Source organism: Chiloscyllium plagiosum, unplaced genomic scaffold, assembly GCF_037043375.1.
Source record: "Chiloscyllium plagiosum isolate Xiang-an unplaced genomic scaffold, Cpla_swu_hap1 HiC_scaffold_20, whole genome shotgun sequence".
In the NCBI taxonomy this organism is placed as follows: Eukaryota; Metazoa; Chordata; class Chondrichthyes; order Orectolobiformes; family Hemiscylliidae; genus Chiloscyllium; species Chiloscyllium plagiosum.
Window position 1 is genome coordinate 56,029,558 of NW_028270158.1, and position 18,776 is coordinate 56,048,333.

General features: G+C 45.7%; 1 protein-coding gene across 9 annotated transcripts in view; it reads left to right on the plus strand.

Moving 5' to 3' along the window:
• Nucleotides 1-18,776, plus strand: part of caskin1 (CASK interacting protein 1) — a 647,172-nt gene that overhangs the window by 529,878 nt on the left and 98,518 nt on the right. For 6 of the 9 annotated variants that reach the window (XM_043711208.2, XM_087997968.1, XM_043711209.2 and 3 more), the window contains exon 11: nt 10,251-10,469. The exons of the other annotated variants lie outside the window; for them this stretch is intronic. In XM_043711208.2, coding sequence (XP_043567143.2) covers nt 10,251-10,469 — 219 coding nt within the window. The remainder of the gene's footprint in view (nt 1-10,250; nt 10,470-18,776) is intronic. 9 annotated transcript variants of the gene reach the window in all.

Sequence of the window (18,776 nt, forward strand, 5' to 3'; positions counted from 1 at the left end):
TCACTAACTGGGTCAGTGTTTGTTGGGGTGTGGATGTCAGTAACTGAGTCACTGTATGTTGGGGTGTGGATGTCACTAACTGGGTCAGTGTTTGTTGGAGCGTGGATGTCATTTACTGGGACAGTATTTGTTGGGGCGTGGATGTCACTAACTGGGTCAGAGTTTATTGGGATGTGGATGTCACTAACAGGGTCAGTGTTTGTTGGGGTGTGGATGTCACTAACTGGGTCAGTGTTTGTTGGGGTGTGGATGTCACTAACTGCGTCAGTGTTTGTTGGGGTGTGGATGTCCCTCACTGGTACAGTATTTGTTGGGGTGTGGATGTCACTAAGTGGGTCAGTGTTTGTTGGGGTGTGCATGTCACTAACTGGGTGAGTGTTTGTTGGGGTGTGGATGTCACTAACTCAGTGTGTGTTGGAGTGTAGATGTAACGCATTGGGTCTGTGTTTGTTCAGGTGTGGATGTCACTAACTGGCACAGTTTTGTAGGGGTGTGGATGTCACTAAGTGGGACAGTGCTTGTGGGGGTATGGATGTCACTAACTGGGTCAGTGTTTGTTGGGGTGTGGAAGTCACTATATGGGACAGTGTTTGTTGGGATTCGGATGTCATTAACTAGGACAGTGTGTCTTCGGGTTTGGATGTCACTACCTCAGTGTTTCTTCAGGTATGGGTGAGTGTTTGTTGGGGTGTGGATGTCATTAACTAGGACAGTGTGTCTTCGGGTTTGGATGTCACTACCTCGATCAGTGTTTCTTCGGGTATGTATGTCACTTACTGGGCCAGTGTTAGTTGGGGTGTGCATGTCACTCACTGGGTCAGTGCTTGTTTTGCTGTGGATGTCACTAACTGGGTCAGTGTTTGTTGGAGCGTGGATGTCATTTACTGGGTCAGTATTTGTTGGGGCGTGGATGTTACTAACTGGGTCAGTGTTTGTTGGGGTGTGGATGTCAGAAACTGGGCCAGTGTTTGTTGGGGTGTGGATGTCACTAACTGGGTCAGTGTTTGTTAGAGTGTGGATGTAATGTACTGGGTCAGAGTTTATTGGGATGTGGATGTCACTAACTCGGTCAGTGTTTGTTGGGGTGTGGATGTCAGTAACTGAGTCACTGTATGTTGGGGTGTGGATGTCTAAACTGGGTCAGAGTTTATTGGGATGTGGATGTCACTAAGTGGGCCAGTGTTTGTTGGGGTGTGGATGTCACTAACTGGGTGAGTGTTTGTTGGGGTGTGGATGTCACTAAGTGGGCCAGTGTTTGTTGGGGTGTGCATGTCACTCACTGGGTCAGTGTTTGTTTTGGTGTGGATGTCACTTACTGGGTCAGTGTTTGTTGGAGCGTGGATGTCACTTCATGGGTCAGTGTGTGTTGGGGTGTGGATGTAATGCACTGGGCAGTGTTTGTTCAGGTGTGGATGTCACGAATTGGGGCAGTGTTTGTTGGGGAGTGGATGTCAGTAACTGGGTGAGTGTTTGTTGGGGCGTGCATGTCACTAACTGGGTGAGTGTTTGTTGGGGTTTGGAATTCTCTCACTGGGTCAGTGTTTGTTGGGGTGTGGATGTCACTAACTGGATCAGTGTTTGATGGGGTGTGGATGTCACTAACTGGGACAGTGTGTATTGGATGTGGATGTCACAAACTGAGCCAGTGTTTGTTGGAGTGTGGATGTCACTAACTGGGTCAGTGTTTGTTGGGGTGTGGATGTCACTAACTGGGACAGCATTTATTGGGGTGTGGATGTCACTAACTGGGTCAGTGTTTGTTGGGGTGTGCATGTCACTAACTGGGACAGCATTTATTGGGGTGTGGATGTCACTAACTGGGTCAGTGTTTGTTGGGGTGTGGATGTCCCTCACTGGGAGAGTATTTGTTGGGGTGTGGATGTTACTGATAGGGTCAATCTCTGTAGGGTTGTGGATGTCACTAAGTGGGCCAGTTGCGGTGTGGATGTCACTAAGTGGGCCCGTGTTTGTTGGGGTGTGCATGTCACTCACTGGGTCAGTGTCTGTTTTGGTGTGGATGTCACTAACTGGTTCAGTGTTTGTTGGAGCGTGGATGTCACTTACTGGGTCAGTATTTGTTGGGGCGTGGATGTCACTAACTGGGTTAGTGTTTGTTGTTGTGTGAATGTCACTAACTGGGTCAGTGTTTGTTGGGGTGTGGCTGTCACTAACTGGGTCAGTGTTTGTTGGGGTGTGGCTGTCACTAACTGGGTCAGTGTTTGTTGGGGTGTGGATGTCACAAACTGGGCCAGTGTTTGTTGGGGTGTGGCTGTCACTAACTGGGTCAGTGTTTGTTGGGGTGTGGATGTCACAAACTGGATAAGTGTTTGTTCGGGTGTGGATGTCACTAACTGAGTCAGTGTTTGGTGGGGGGTGGATGTCACTAACTGGGTCAGTGTTTGTTGGGGTGTGCATGTCACTAACTGGGTGAGTGTTTGTTGGGGTGTGGATGTCACTAACTCAGTGTGTGTTGGAGTGTGGATGTAACGCACTGGGTCTGTGTTTGTTCAGGTGTGGATGTCACTAACTGGCACAGTTTTGTAGGGGTTTGGATGTGACTAACTGGGACAGTGCTTGTGGGGGTATGGATGTCACTAACTGGGTCAGTGTTTGTTGGGGTGTGGAAGTCACTATCTGGGACAGTGTTTGTTGGAATTCGGATGTAATTAACTAGGACAGTGTGTCTTCGGGTTTGGATGTCACTACCTCGATCAGTGTTTGTTGGGGTATGGATGTCACTTACTGGGCCAGTGTTAGTTGGGGTGTGCATGTCACTCACTGGGTCAGTGCTTGTTTTGGTGTGGATGTCACTAACTGGGTCAGTGTTTGTTGGGGTGTGGATGTCACTAACTGGGTCAGTGTTTGTTGGGGTGTGGATGTCAGAAACTGGGCCAGTGTTTGTTGGGGTGTGGATGTCACTAACTGGGTCAGTGTTTGTTGGGGTGTGGATATCACTAACTGGGACAGTGTGTATTGGGGTGTGGATGTCAATAACTGGGTCAGTGTTTGATCAGGTTTGGATGTCATTAACTGGGACAGTGTTTGTTGGGGTGTGGATATCACTAACTGGGTCAGTGTTTGTTAGGGTGTGGATGTTGTTAACTGCGTCCGTGTTTGTTGGGGTGTGAATGTCACTAAGTGGGCCAGTGTTTGTTGGGGTGTGCATGTCACTCACTGGGTCAGTGTTTGTTGGGGTGTGGATGTCATTAACTGGCTCATTTTTTGTTTGGGTCAGGATGTCACTCACTGGGTCAGTGTTTGTTAGGGTGTGGATGTTGTTAACTGCGTCCGTGTTTGTTGGGGTGTGAATGTCACTAAGTGGGCCAGTGTTTGTTGGGGTGTGAATGTCACTAACTGGGTCAATGATTGTTGGGTATGGATGTCACTAAATGGGTCAGTGTTTGTTGAGGTGTGGATGTCAGTAACTGGGTCAGTGTTTATTGGGGTGTGGATGTCACTAACTGGGACAGTGTTTGTTGAGGTATGGATGTCACTAACTGGATGAGTGTTTGTTGGGGTGTGGATGGCACTTCATGGGTCAGTGTGTGTTGGTGTGTGGATGTAATGCACTGGGTCAGTGTTTGTTGGGGTGTGCATGTCACTAACTGGGTGAGTGTTTGTTGGGGTGTGGATGTCACTGACTGGGACAGTGTCTGTTGGGGTGTGGATGTCACTAACTCAGTGTGTGTTGGAGTATGGATGTAACGCACTGGGTCTGTGTTTGTTCAGGTATGGGTGTCACTAATTGGCACAGTTTTATGGGGGTGTGGATGTCACTAATTGGGACAGTGCTTGTGGGGGTGTGGATGTCACTATCTGGGACAGTGTTTGTTGGAAATCGGATGTCATTAACTAGGACAGTGTGTCTTCGGGTTTGGATGTCACTACCTCGATCAGTGTTTCTTCGGGTATGGGTGAGTGTTTGTTGGGGGTGTGGATGTCACTAACTGGGTCAGTCTTTGTTGGGGTATGGATGTCACTAACTGGGTCAGTGTTTGTTGGGGTGTGGATGTCACTATCTGGGACAGTGCTTGTTGGAAATCGGATGTCATTAACTAGGACAGTGTGTCTTCGGGTTTGGATGTCACTACCTCGATCAGTGTTTCTTCGGGTATGGGTGAGTGTTTGTTGGGGTGTGGATGTCACGAAAAGAGTCAGTGCGTGCTGGAGTGTGGATGTTAAGCACTGGGTCAGTGTTTGTCAGGGTGTGGATGTCACTAACTGGGTCAGTGTTTGTTGGGGTGTGGATGTCACTAACTGGGTCAGTGTTTGTTGGTGTGTGAATGTCACTAACTGGGTCAGTGTTTGTTAGGGTGTGGATGTCACTAACTGAGTCACTGTATGTTGGGGTTTGGATGTAATGTACTGGGTCAGTGTTTGTTGGGTTGTGGATGTCACTAACTGAGTCAGTGTTTGGTGGGGTGTGGATGTCACTAACTGGGATAGCATTTATTGGTGTGTGGATATCACTAACTGGGTCAGTGTTTGTTGGGGTGTGGATGTCACTAACTGGGTCTGTGTTTGATCAGGTTTGGATGTCATTAACTGGGTCAGTGCTTGTGGGGGTATGGATATCACTAACTGGGTCAGTGTTTGTTGGGGTGTGGAAGTCACTATCTGGGACAGTCTTCGTTGGAATTCGGATGTCATTAACTAGGACAGTGTGTCTTCGGGTTTGGATGTCACTACCTCAATCAGTGTTTCTTCGGGTTTGGGTGAGTGTTTGTTGGGGTGTGGATGTCATTAACTAGGACAGTGTGTCTTCGGGTTTGGATGTGACTAACTTGATCAGTGTTTCTTCGGGTATGGATGTCACTTACTGGGCCCGTGTTAGTTGGGGTGTGCATGTCACTCACTGGGTCAGTGCTTGTTTTGGTGTGGATGTCACTAACTGGGTCAGTGTTTGTTGGAGCGTGGATGTCATTTACTGGGACAGTATTTGTTGGGGCGTGGATGTTACTAACTGGGTCAGTGTTTGTTGGGATGTGGATGACAGAAACTGGGCCAGTGTTTGTTGGGGTGTGGATGTCACTAACTGGGTCAGTGTTTGTTGGGGTGTGGATATCACTAACTGGGACAGTGTGTATTGGGGTGTGGATGTCACTAACTGAGTCAGTGTTTGTTGGGGTGTGGATGTCACTATCTGGGTCAGTGTTTGTTGGGGTGTGGATGTCACTATCTGGGACAGTGTCTGTTGGGGTGTGGATGTCACTAACTGGGTCAGTGTTTGTTGGGGTGTGGATGTCACTAACTGAGTCACTGTATGTTGGGGTTTGGATGTAATGTACTGGGTCAGTGTTTGTTGGGTTGTGGATGTCACTAACTGAGTCAGTGTTTGGTGGGGTGTGGATGTCACTAACTGGGATAGCATTTATTGGGGTGTGGATATCACTAACTGGGTCAGTGTTTGTTGGGGTGTGGATGTCACTAACTGGGTCTGTGTTTGATCAGGTTTGGATGTCATTAACTGGGTCAGTGCTTGTGGGGGTATGGATATCACTAACTGGGTCAGTGTTTGTTGGGGTGTGGAAGTCACTATCTGGGACAGTCTTCGTTGGAATTCGGATGTCATTAACTAGGATAGTGTGTCTTCGGGTTTGGATGTCACTACCTCAATCAGTGTTTCTTCGGGTATGGGTGAGTGTTTGTTGGGGTGTGGATGTCATTAACTAGGACAGTGTGTCTTCGGGTTTGGATGTGACTACCTTGATCAGTGTTTCTTCGGGTATGGATGTCACTTACTGGGCCCGTGTTAGTTGGGGTGTGCATGTCACTCACTGGGTCAGTGCTTGTTTTGGTGTGGATGTCACTAACTGGGTCAGTGTTTGTTGGAGCGTGGATGTCATTTACTGGGACAGTATTTGTTGGGGCGTGGATGTTACTAACTGGGTCAGTGTTTGTTGGGGTGTGGATGACAGAAACTGGGCCAGTGTTTGTTGGGGTGTGGATGTCACTAACTGGGTCAGTGTTTGTTGAGGTGTGGATATCACTAACTGGGACAGTGTGTATTGGGGTGTGGATGTCACTAACTGAGTCAGTGTTTGTTGGGGTGTGGATATCACTAACTGGGACAGTGTGTATTGGGGTGTGGATGTCACTAACTGGGTCAGTGTTTGATCAGGTTTGGATGTCATTAACTGGGACAGTGTTTGTTGGGGTGTGGATATCACTAACTGGGACTGCGTTTATTGGGGTGTGGATGTCACTAACTGGGTCAGTGTTTGTTTGGGTGTGTATGTCATTCACTGGGATAGTATGTGTTGGGGTGTGGATGTTACTAACAGGGTCAGTGTTTGTTGGGGTGTGGATGTCGTTAACTGGCTCATTTTTTGTTTGGGTCAGGATGTCACTCACTGGGCCAGTGTTTGTTTTGGTGTGGATGTCACTAGCTGGGTCAGTGTTTGTTTGAGTGTGGATGTCACGAACTGGGCCAATGTTTGTTGGGGTGTGGATGTCTCTCACTGGAACAGTGTTTGTTGGAGTGTGGATGTCTCTCACTGGAACAGTGTTTGTTGGGGCGTGGATGTCACTAACTGGATCAGTGTTTGTTTGGGTGTGGATGTCACTAACTGGATCAGTGTTTGTTGGGGTGTGAATGTCACCAACTGGGTCAATGATTGTTGGGTATGGATGTCACTAAATGGGTCAGTGTTTGTTGGGGTGTGGATGTCAGTAACTGGGTCAGTGTTTGTTGGGGTGTGGATGTCACTAACTGGGACAGTGTTTGTTGGGGTGTGGATGGCACTTCATGGGTCAGTGTGTGTTGGTGTGTGGATGTAATGCACTGGGTCAGTGTTTGTTGGGCTGTGCATTTCACTAACTGGGTGAGTGTTGGTTGGGGTGTGGATGTCACTATCTGGGACAGTGCTTGTTGGAAATCGGATGTCATTAACTAGGACAGTGTGTCTTCGGGTTTGGATGTCACTTCCTCGATCAGTGTTTCTTCGGGTATGGGTGAGTGTTTGTTGGGGTGTGGATGTCACGAAAAGAGTCAGTGCGTGCTGGAGTGTGGATGTTAAGCACTGGGTCAGTGTTTGTCAGGGTGTGGATGTCACTAACTGGGTCAGTGTTTGTTGGGGTGTGGATGTCACTAACTGGGTCAGTGTTTGTTGGGGTGTGGATGTCACTATCTGGGACAGTGTTTGTTGGGGTGTGGATGTCACTTACTGGGTCAGTATTTGTTGGGATGTGGATGTCACTAACTGGGCCAGTGTTTGTTGGAATTCGGATGTCATTAACTAGGACAGTGTGTCTTCGGGTTTGGATGTCACTACCTCAATCAGTGTTTCTTCGGGTATGGATGTCACTTACTGGGTCAGTGTTAGTTGGGGTGTTGATGTCACTAACTGGGCCAGTGTTTGTTGGGGTGTGGATGTCACTAACTGAGTCACTGTATGTTGGGGTTTGGATGTAATGTACTGGGTCAGTGTTTGTTGGGTTGTGGATGTCACTAACTGGATAAGTGTTTGGTGGGGTGTGGATGTCACTAACTGGGATAGCATTTATTGGGGTGTGGATATTGCTAAGTGAGTCAGCGTTTGTTGGTGTGTGGATGTCATTAACTGGGTCAGAGTTTATTGGGATGTGGATGTCACTAACTGGGTCAGTGTTTGTTGGGGTGTGGAAGTCACTATCTGGGACAGTGTTTGTTGGAATTCGGATGTCATTAACTAGGACAGTGTGTCTTCGGGTTTGGATGTCACTACCTCGATCAGTGTTTCTTCGGGTATGGGTGAGTGTTTGTTGGGGTGTGGATGTCACTAACTGGGTCAGTCTTTGTTGGGGTGTGGATGTCACTATCTGGGACAGTGTTTGTTGGAATTCGGATGTCATTAACTAGGACAGTGTGTCTTCGGGTTTGGATGTCACTACCTCGATCAGTGTTTCTTCGGGTATGGGTGAGTGTTTGTTGGGGTGTGGATGTCACAAACAGAGTCAGTGCGTGCTGGAGTGTGGATGTTAAGCACTGGGTCAGTGTTTGTCGGGGTGTGGATGTCACTAACTGGGTGAGTTTTTTTTGGGGTGTGGATGTCCCTACCTGGGTCAGTGTTTGTTGGGGTGTGGATGTCACTAACTGGGTCAGTGTTTTTTGGGATGTGGATGTCACTAACTGGGTCAGTGTTTGTTGGGGTGTGGATGTTACTAATAGGGTCAGTGTCTGTTGGTGTGTGGATGTCACTAAGTGGGTCAGTGTTTGTTGGGGTGTGGATGTCACTAACTGGGTCAGTACTTGTTGGGATGTGGATGTGATTATCTGGGTCAGTGTTTGTAGGGGTGTGGATGTCACTAACTGGGTCAGTGTTTGTTGGGGTGTGGATGGCACTAAGTGGGCCAGTTCATGTTGGGGTGTGCATGTCACTCACTGGGTCAGTGTTTGTTTTGGTGTGGATGTCACTTACTGGGTCAGTATTTGTTGGGGCGTGGATATCCCTCACTGGGTCAGTGTTTGTTGGTGTGTGAATGTCACAAACTGGGCCAGTGTTTATTGGGATGTGGATGTCACTAACTGGGCCAGTGTTTGTTGGGGTGTGGATGTCACTAACTGGGTCAGTGTTTGTTTGGATGTGGATGTCACTCACTGGGTCAGCGTTTGTTGGGGTGTGGATGTCACTGACTGGATCAGTGTTTGTTTGGATGTGGATGTCACTCACTGGGTCAGCGTTTGTTGGGGTATGGATGTCACTACCTGGGACAGTGTGTATTGGGGTGTGGACGTCACTAACTGAGTCAGTATTTGTTGGAATATGGATGTCACTAAGTGGGACAGTGTTTGTTGGGGCATGGATGTCACTAACTGGGTCAGTGTTTGTTGGGGTGTGGATATTTCTGACTGGGTCATTGTGAGCTTCCTTCTGCGGTATGACTGAGTGACTTGCTTTACTGTTTGAGAGGGCTCTGAAGAGTCCTGTGTCATATACACGCCAACCCAGTTAAAAAAAAACGGCAGGTCGTATTTTCTAATGCGCTCTTCGTCAGCCTGCTATGGTTTTCAAACAACCTAGTGCTTTCGTATGCATTTTTACTGATGTCAGTTTGAAAAAAAAAAGAAATTCCAAATCACCTTTTTAAACAGGTCTGCAAGTGGATCAGAGGGAATGATGGGAATGGATGTGTGCTACTTCGAGTGGTTGACTAATTTCCTGGGACGTAGTTACAATTATGTTAGATTTTTTTCAGTCACCAGCCCATCGTCCCTGACACACCTTCTCCCTGCGCTCTGTTATTGCGACTCATCTGAACCTCTATTTCTACTCCCCCATAGCCCCTGTCCCTGATTCCATTTTCTGCAGATTTCAGAATCTCACCCTTGAAGATGGGAAAAGCAAACTTCTTACAATACTTTCGAGGGCAATAGGGAGAAAAAAAACCTCATTCACAAAACCCGCTTGAAGATTTAAATCCCTTCAAGTGTTCAAGTGCAGACAAACTCTTACCCGTTTATACAATCAGACTTCTGTGGTTTAACAACCTCTTTAAACTGTCAATCAAAATATGAACTCAGCAACCCCTGCTCGGTCAATGCTTTTGGAGATGTTAAAACATGAGCCAAACATTTGTAAATACCTCTGATAGAATAGCAGCCTGTGGGAAACATCAACAAATTAATCTATAGTAATACATCACATATTTTTCTATCCTACACCAGACGGCCTGTCCATCAAAGCAGTACAGATGTATTTTTGATTCTAATTGATAGCCTCAAGCTGTATTTCTTGATTTTTAAAGGATTGGGAGGCTAAGTGGGCAGATCAGTTGAAGCTTGCAAAACCTGAAATTGACTTTTTTTTTGTTAGTGAAGGAAATGATGGGTTCTGGAACCAATGAAGCCAAGATTCAAATCAGCTCTTATTTTATTGTGTATTGGAAGGCATGCTAAATGGTCTCCTCCTGTTCTTATCCTCCCATTTAAGTGGAAAAGCTGTAAATAGCACAGTGATTCCTGTCTGTGAATAGCCCCTATGCTACTAAATAAGTGAAAGGATGAATATTGTTTTGTGTTATGCACAGAAACCTAATGCTTATCAATGCATGGCTAAAAGGATAAATCAGGAATATACAAAATGATGCATTATTTGGAACCATCATCAGTATTCCTGTTGTACTAACACATGTTGATATTCTAGGACATGGTAACAATTAAAAGGCATTACTATTGTTTGCTTACAACATTTTAAGTTTGAGATTTTTTTTCATTGTTGCTTTCTACATTTTGCTTTTCTTTTTACTTTTTCTTTGTTTCAACATTTTAGGTGCTTGGGACGCAGTTATTTATCCCCACAGTTCTCAGCAATATCACAAGATACAGCTCACGGCCTATGGCACAACAGTAGTCAATGGTGACTCCACTCACCACTTTAATTCCCTGCCACCACCCCCTCCACCTCCACCTTTCAATCATCAGCCACTTTTCAGTTCCTTTGGTTATCACAGAGTCAATAGCAGTATAGAAGAATTACCCCATGGACAAGGTAGTTTATCAAATGCTTATTTATTTTTATTTTGTTGCCAGCGTTTCCCAAAAGGTCATCTCAATAAGGTGTGCCCCAACATTTTGTGAGAACCAACAAATCTCCGATCTGCTAAATTTTAAAACCAGCTACGTGTTGCCTTTTCCTCCTTGACTTTATTGGCTCCTTCTGGGAAACCCTGGATCATTTGTATAAGAAGCTAATGTGCCTTAATTTTCATGTATTTAATTTTCAAGTTTCTTTGCTTTCTTAAAGGATGGCTCGTGTGTAAAAGAACTGGCAGGGTCATGTGCTAAAGTAACAGTGACTTTATTCAGGTAGCATTGCTGCAACAATAGGCACAAGAGTCGGGCAGTAAGGGGGTAATCTGCACACTCACCCCCCGTCCTGAAGAAGGGTTACAACTGAAATGTTGACATCTCCACCTCCTGATGCTGCCTGGCCTGCTGTGTTCTTCCAGCCTCCTGCTTTTCTATTCTGGATTCCAGCATCTGCAATTTTTTTTTTGTCTCAATAGACTAAAGATCTAGAAGTCAGATGATAAAACCTTTTTCTCTGGTATCAAGGTGTTACGATTTGGAATGCTCTGTTTGAACGGCTGGTAGAAACAGATGGTCGCAGCTCATGGTGCAGTGGTAACATTCCTCCCGTGAATTGGGAGGCCCAGCTACAAATCCCACCTGCTCCAGAGGTGTGTAATAACATCCCTGAACAGCTTGTTTAGGAGAAAAATGTAGAAATAGATAGTAACTTTCAAAAGAGAATTAGATACTCCTTCTTTTATGGGGTGGCACGGTGACTCAGCGGTTGCCTCACAGCACCAGGGTCCCGGGTTCACTTCCATTCTCGGGGAAGGGTGTGGAGGGTGTCTGTGTGGAGTCTGCACATTCTCCCCGTGTCTGCGTGGGTTTCCTCCTACAGTCCAAAGATGTGCAGGTCAGGTGAATTGGCCACGCTAAATTGCCCGTAGTGTTAGGTGCATTAGTCAGAGGGAAATGTAGGGAAATGGGTCTGGGTGGGTTGCTCTTCAAAGGGTCAGTGTGGACTGTTTCCACACTGTAGGGTGTCTAATATAATATATCTCATACACTTAAGAAGAAAAAGAAGTTGGAAGATTGTAGAGGAAAAGCAGGAGAACAAGCAATGGGACTGTCTTTTTCTGAGAGTCAAGATGGGCTAAATGGTCTCCTTCTGTGCTAATAGGATTCTGTAAAAATGTACAAAAGTGAGGTGCACTGTAGGAATGGTTTTCAATTCATGCAGCAGTGCACAGTGGGTAATAGTGAATGCTTCTGACTGATGTTCTGTCTTGCAAGGTCTTATCTCTATTCAAGTCAACAGGAGTCAAAAGCTCAGGAAAGGTGGTGGACAGACTATCAATTTGCATGACCCCTTTTACACTTTAAAGACTCAAAGTCGATTTTACAATGTGTTACTTTCGAAATAAAAATGTACAGTTGTGTTCAAGATCAGGCCTGGTTGGTGGGATTTTGCAAGTGCTCATCAAAACATTTATCAACACTTGAAAACAGTTTTTTCTTTGTCTGGAACAGTCACAGTCTCTTTGGACAACCTCTACTGACTATGACAAAAAAAGACCTTGAGCACGAAGAGCATAAGCAATAAAATTCAAAGGGACAGCATCACAGTTCTAAAACTTAAAAATAAATGAAAAGAGTTAAGGCAAATAAATATGAAGAAATTCTTTCTGCAGAAACTTTAGGAATACATTAAGGGATGTATATGGAAGCTAATGAAACTGAACAAGAGTTAATTGCAACTAAATCAGAGATGAACTTATTAGATTAGATTACTTACAGTGCAGAAACAGGCCCTTTGGCCCAACAAGTCCACACCTAACCTCCGAAGAGTAACCCACCCACATTTACCCCTGACTAATGCACCTAACACTATGGACAATTTAGCATGGCCAATTCACCTAACCTGCACATCTTTGGACTGTGGGAGGAAACCAGAGCACCCGGAGGAAACCCATGCAGACACAAGGAGAATGTGCAAACTCCACACAGACGTCACCTATTGCTGGAATTGAAGCTGGGTCCCTGGTGCTGTGAGGCAGCAGTGCTAACCGCTGAGCCACTGTGCCGCCCCACGGAGAGACTTCCTTCCAAATGCATGTGGCCTCTCTACAAACATATTTTTCAGAAACAAATTCTTTCAACAACAAGCACAAAGAAAGAATGGCTACCTGCTGGATTGGCAGTGGGCAACGTTTGAGCAACAGAATAAATGCCCAATCTGATTGCACACATTCTCCTGCCAAGTGAAGTGAGGATGCTGCCTCACACTGCAGGGGTTCTAGAATAATGGACATGGAGTCTTGGCTATGATCTCCAACAGATTGTTTTCCCTTTGTAAATATAATGTGGATTTAACAAAGGGAGCAAGTTAGATGATGGGAGTTTCAGAAACACAGTTCCTTAATACAGGCAGTTGCCCATTTGTAACAGCAGTTAAACAACATTTCATGCCACGTAGCGAATACTGGAACATGTTCAGTTTTAAAGGGACCCCAATCTCCAACAGTTGATTATTTGCTTGCCTCCATTTGGAAAAACACACGTAATGAACCAATGCATAAGCAGAATGGATGGCACAGTGACTCAGTGGTCAGTACTGCAGCCTCGCAGTACCAGGGACCCGGGTTCGATTCCAGCCTTGGGTGACTGTCAGTATGGAGTTCTCCCCATATCTGTGTTGGTCTCCTCTGGGTGCTATGGTTTCCTCCCTCAATCCAAAGATCTGCTGGTTAGGTGGACTGTCCCATAGTTTCTTGGGATGTGTAGGCTAAATGGATTAGCCATGGGAAGTGAAAGGTTATGGGGACAGGGTTGGTGCAGGCTTGATGGGCTGAAAGACCTCTTCCTGGATTCTAAGAATGTCCTTCCCTTGCTGACCCAATAGGATGCTGAGTTTGGTTTTACTTATTCATGGTATTTCATCATTGGTGACAAGGCTAGCATTTATTCTTCATCCCTAGTTGCCCTGAGAAGTTGTTAGTGTGCTGCCTTCTTAAACTGCTGTCATCCATGTGCAATAGGCACACCCACATTCCACTTAAGAAGGGAGTTTATGGATTTTCATGTGGCCATGGTGAAGGAATAGTGATATATTTCCAACTCAGGACAGCTTGGTTGAAGCCCTGACAGTCGAATGCACGTGATTCCCTTGTCAAAGAATCATGGAGATCTACAGCACAGAAAGAGCCAGCCAAAAACAATCACCTACCTATTGATTAGATTCCCTACAGGATGGAAACAGGCCCTTCAGCCCAACGAGTCCACACCGTCTCTGGAGAGTAACCCGCCCAGACCCATACCCATTTCCCCACCTTATATATACCCCTGACTAATGTGTCTAACATTATGGGCAATTTAGCAAGATCAGTTCACCTGATCTGCAGGTCTTTGGACTGTGGGAGGAAACTAGAGCACCCAGAGGAAATCCACGCAGACACGGGGAGAATGTACAAACTCCACGCAGTCAATTGCCTGAGGTGGGAATCGAGCCCAGGCCCCTGGCACTGTAAGGCAACAGTGTTAACCACTGCACCACCATGCTGCCTATTTCTAGTCCTATTTTGGGACTATGGGATTATTCTAGTCCCATTTTCCAGCACTTGACCTTGTCATCACCAGTGTACATTGCAATACTACTTCAATGTTATGAGGATTTCTGCTTCTACCAGGCAGTAAGTTCCAGATTCCAGCCACCCTCTGGGTGAAAAAGCTTTCCCTCACATCGCCTCTCAGCCTTACCTTAAACCTATCCCCATGATCACCTATCCCTGAATCCGGGGGCGGGTGGGGGGGGTTTGCTTCCTGTCAGCCTTGTCTATGACCCTCTTACTTTTATCTATCTCAATTGTTTCCCCTCTCAATCTCCTCTGCTCTAAGGAAAGCAACCCCAGTCTGTCCAATCTCTCATCAGCAATGCCCTTTTAGGCAGTACCATTTTGGGAGCTTGGGAGGTAATTAGATAACTCATCTCATTTGGTTATCAGTAGTGGAAAAGACTGCAAATTGCCTCAGTACCATTTTGAAGTAGAAGGGAAATCAGCCACAATTCTTGCTGATGACCATTACTCAGTGATCCCTGTTCATTTTTGGAACCCAGGTGAAGGCAGATATAGGCTTCTTGTGTGTTATCCAGCTATACTTGTATACCATCTTATATTGTATTGTATGACCATTTAAACAATGTATTAGGAACTGCCACATGAGAATAGAAACACAGCAAGTGTCAATATCTTCAGGAGAGAAGGGGGAAGAAGAAGAGAAAGAGGAATGTAATGCTGAAAGAGGAGAGTACGTATAAATAGACTTTATTCACTTATTCGTTATATTCGTTATATTTAACCACTGTAGAAAGCATACTTCAGGGGCAGCACAGTGGCTCAGTGGTTAGCACAGCGCCAGGGACCCGGGTTCAATTTTTCCAGCCTCGGGTGACTGTCTGTATGAAGTTTGCACATTCTCCCCACATTTGCATGGGTTTCCTCTGGATGCTCCAGTTACTTCCCACAGTCCAGAGAGGTGCAGGTTAGGCCATGCTAAATTGTCCATCGTGTCAATTTTAAGTGGAACAGCCATGGGAAATGCAAGGTAACAGGGATGGGGTATGTCTGGGTGGGATGCTCTTTGGAGGGTTTGGTGTGGACTTGATGGGCCAAATGGCCTGCTCCTACACTTTAGGGATTCTGTGATTTCACTTAAAGGCTCTTAAGTTGTTGTAACATGACAACAAGAGCAAGATTGGGATAATTGGCTGTGTTGGTTTAGGTTCTCTGAACATAAATGCAGGCCAGGTCAGTTAGATTTGACAGCAGTTTGTCACTTAAAGGCTAGGGGATATCTCCTACTCTTGCCTCCCCAAAAGCCTATGAATGCCATTGAAACATCCAAGGTTTTTTTTGTTAAGGTCGTGAAGCAATATGGAACATAGGTGAATAGATGGATTGGGATACAGAACCGCCATGTTCTGATGGAACAAAGCTCTGCCTATTCCTCAAGCTGCAGGCACTGTCACCTTGAAGACCTTTAGAAACCAGTCAATCACCATCTCCAAACAAAGGAAGGTTAAAGCTGGCTGGTTGCTGTTGTTGAAATCAATACTTCCAGGCAATCGTTTTGTAATAAAATCCCATTTGCCACAATGGAATGTCACCATCGAGGGGTGTGTTGATGTATGAGACAGATGGTAATTTAATGGGAGACAGACAAAACAAAGTTAAATCAATTCTTCCAGTGCATGGAAACCTGTTATTGAGTACAGATGGAGTAGAATAGGGAGCAAGAGGGTGAGGTGGATGATTGAAGACTGTTACTATATTGACACTTTATCTCAGTGGACCATGTTTCTTTTCACTGCATATTGACTAATAACTAATAGAATAAGCTATTTATAATTCAGTGAGATTGTGGCTGATCTGTGGCCAAACCACTAAGCTGACATTTGCCCTGTATCCTCTTAATAACAGTGAAACACAATGGGGAGCATCCAAACCCTCCACCCTTCCATCTGCCTCACACCACCCAGCCCCCAATTCATGGTCCACATAGGCACCAACGGCATAGGTAGGAAGAGATGGGAATTTAAGGCAGATGTTCAGGGAGCTAGGGTGGAAGCTTAGAGCTAGGACAAATTGGGCGGCACGGTGGCACAGTGGTTAGCACTGCTGCCTCACAGCGCCAGAGACCTGGGTTGAATTCCCGACTCAGGCGACTGACTGTGTGGAGTTTGCACATTCTCCCCGTGTCTGCGTGGGTTTCCTCTTGGTGCTCCGGTTTCCTCCCACAGTCCAAAGATGTGCAGGTCAGGTGAATTGGCCATGCTAAATTGCCCATAGTGTTAGGTAAAGGGGTAAATGTAGGGGAATGGGTGGGTTGCGCTTCGGCGGATCGGTGTGGACCTTGTTGGGCCGAAGAGCCTGTTTCCACACTGTAAGTAATCTAATCTTAATAGAGTTGTTATCTCTGGTTGCCTGTGCCATGTGCTAGCGAGGCGAGGAATAGGGAGAGAGAGGAGTTGAACATAAAGGGATGGTGCAGGGTGAAGGGTTTTGGATTCCTGGATAAGTGGGGCACTTTCTGGGGTAGGTGGGACCTCTACAAACAGGATGATCTTCACCTGAACCAGAGGGGTACCAATATCCTGGAGGGGAAATTTGCTAAGGCTATTGGGGTGGGTTTAAACTAATCCAGCAGGTGGATGGGAACCAAAATTGTAGTTCCAGTGTACAGGAGGTTGAGAGTAGTAAAGTCAGAAATAAGGTTTCAGGGCCGCAAGAGTGCACCGGCAAGCAAGAAGTTGATTTGAAGTGTGTCTCCTTCAATACCAGAAGCATCTAGAATAAGGTGGGTGAACTTGCAGCATGGGTTGGTACCCAGGATTTCGATGTTATGGCCATTTCAGAGACATGGATAGAGCAGGGACAGGAATGTTTATTGAAGGTTCTGTGATTTAGATGTTTCAGTAAGCACAGAGAAAATGGTAAAAGGGCAGGGGCGCGGGAAGGTGGGTGGCATTGTTAGTCAAGGACAGTGTTACGGTGGCAGAAAGGACGTTTGAGGACTTATCTACTGAGGTAGTTTGGGATGAGGTTAGAAACAGGAAAGGAGAGGTCACCCTGTTGGGAATTTTCTATAGGCATCCGAATAGTTCCAGAGGTGTAGAGGAAATGACAACAAAGATGATTCTCGATAGGAGCGAGACTGGGAGGGTAGTTGTTATGCAGGCTGTAACTTTCCAAATATTGACTGGGAATACTATAGTTCAAGTACTTTAGATGGGTCAGTTTTTGTCCAAAGCATGCAAGAGGGTTTCCTGACACAGTATATAGACAGGCCAACAAGGGGTGAGGCCACATTAGATTTGGTACTGGGTAATGAACCCTGCCAGGTGTTAGATTTGGAGGTAGGTGAGCATTTTCGTGATAGTGACCACAATTTGGTTATGTTTAGTGATGGTAAGGGATAGATATATACCACAGGGCAAGATTTGTAGCTGGGGGAAAGGCAATTACGACTCGATTAGGCAAGATTTAGAATGCATAAGATGAGGAAGGAAACTGCAGGGAATGGGCACAATTGAAATGTGGAGTTTTTTCAAGAAACAACTGCTGCGTGTCCTTGATAGGTATGTCCCTGTCAGGCAGAGAGAAAGTTGTTGAGAGGGGAGCTGTGGTTTACTAAGGAACTTGAATCTCTTGTCAAGACGAAAAAGGCTTGTGTTAGGATCAGATATGAGGGCTCAGTTAGGGCGCTTGAGAGTTACAGGTTAGCCAGGAAAGATATAAAGAGAGAGCTAAGAAGAGCCAGAAGGAGACATGGGAAGTCGTTCGCGGATAGGATCCCTCAGGTTTTCTGTGGGTATATCAGGAATAAATGAATGACTACAGTAAGATTAGGGCCAATCAAGAATAGTAATGCAAAGTTGTGCATGGAGTCAGAGGAGATAGGGGAAGCGCTAAATGAATACTTTTTGTCAGTATTCACACTGGAAAAGGTGATGTTGTCGAGGAGAATATTGTGATACAGGCTACTAGATTAGATGGGATTGAGGTTCACAAGGAGGAGGTGTTGGCAATTCTGGAAAGTGTAAAATAGTTAAGTCCCCTGGGCCAGATGGGAATTATCCTAGGATTCTCTGGGAAGCTAGGGAGGAGATTGCTGAGCCTTTGGCTTTGATCTCTATGTTGTTATTATCTACAGGAGTCATGCCAGAAGACTGGAGGATAGCAAATGTTGTTCAAGAAGAGGAGTAGAGACAACCCTGGTAATTATTGGTTGTGGGTAAAGTGTTGGAAAGGATTATAAGAGATAGGATTTATAACATCTAGAATAAGCTGATTAAGGATAGTCAACACAGTTTTGTGAAGAGTAGGTTGAGTTCTGTGAGAAGGTGACCAAACAGGTGGATGAGGGTAAAGCAGTTGATGTGGTGTTTGTGGATTTTAGTAAGGTGTTTGTTAATGTTCCCCTTGGTAGGCTATTGTACAAAATATGGAGGTATAGGATTGAGGGTGATTTAGTGGTATGGATCAGATATCGGCTAGCTGAAGGAAGACAAAGGGTGGTGATTGATGGGAAATATTCATCCTGGAGTTCAGTTACTAGTGGTGTACCGCAAGGATCTGTTTTGGGTCCACCGCGGTTTGTCATTTTTATAAATGACCTGAATGAGGGCATAGAAGGATGGGTCAGTAAATTTGCAGATGACACTAAGGTTGGTAGAGTTGTGGATAGTAATGAAGGATGTTGTAGGTTACAGAGGGAAATAGAGAAG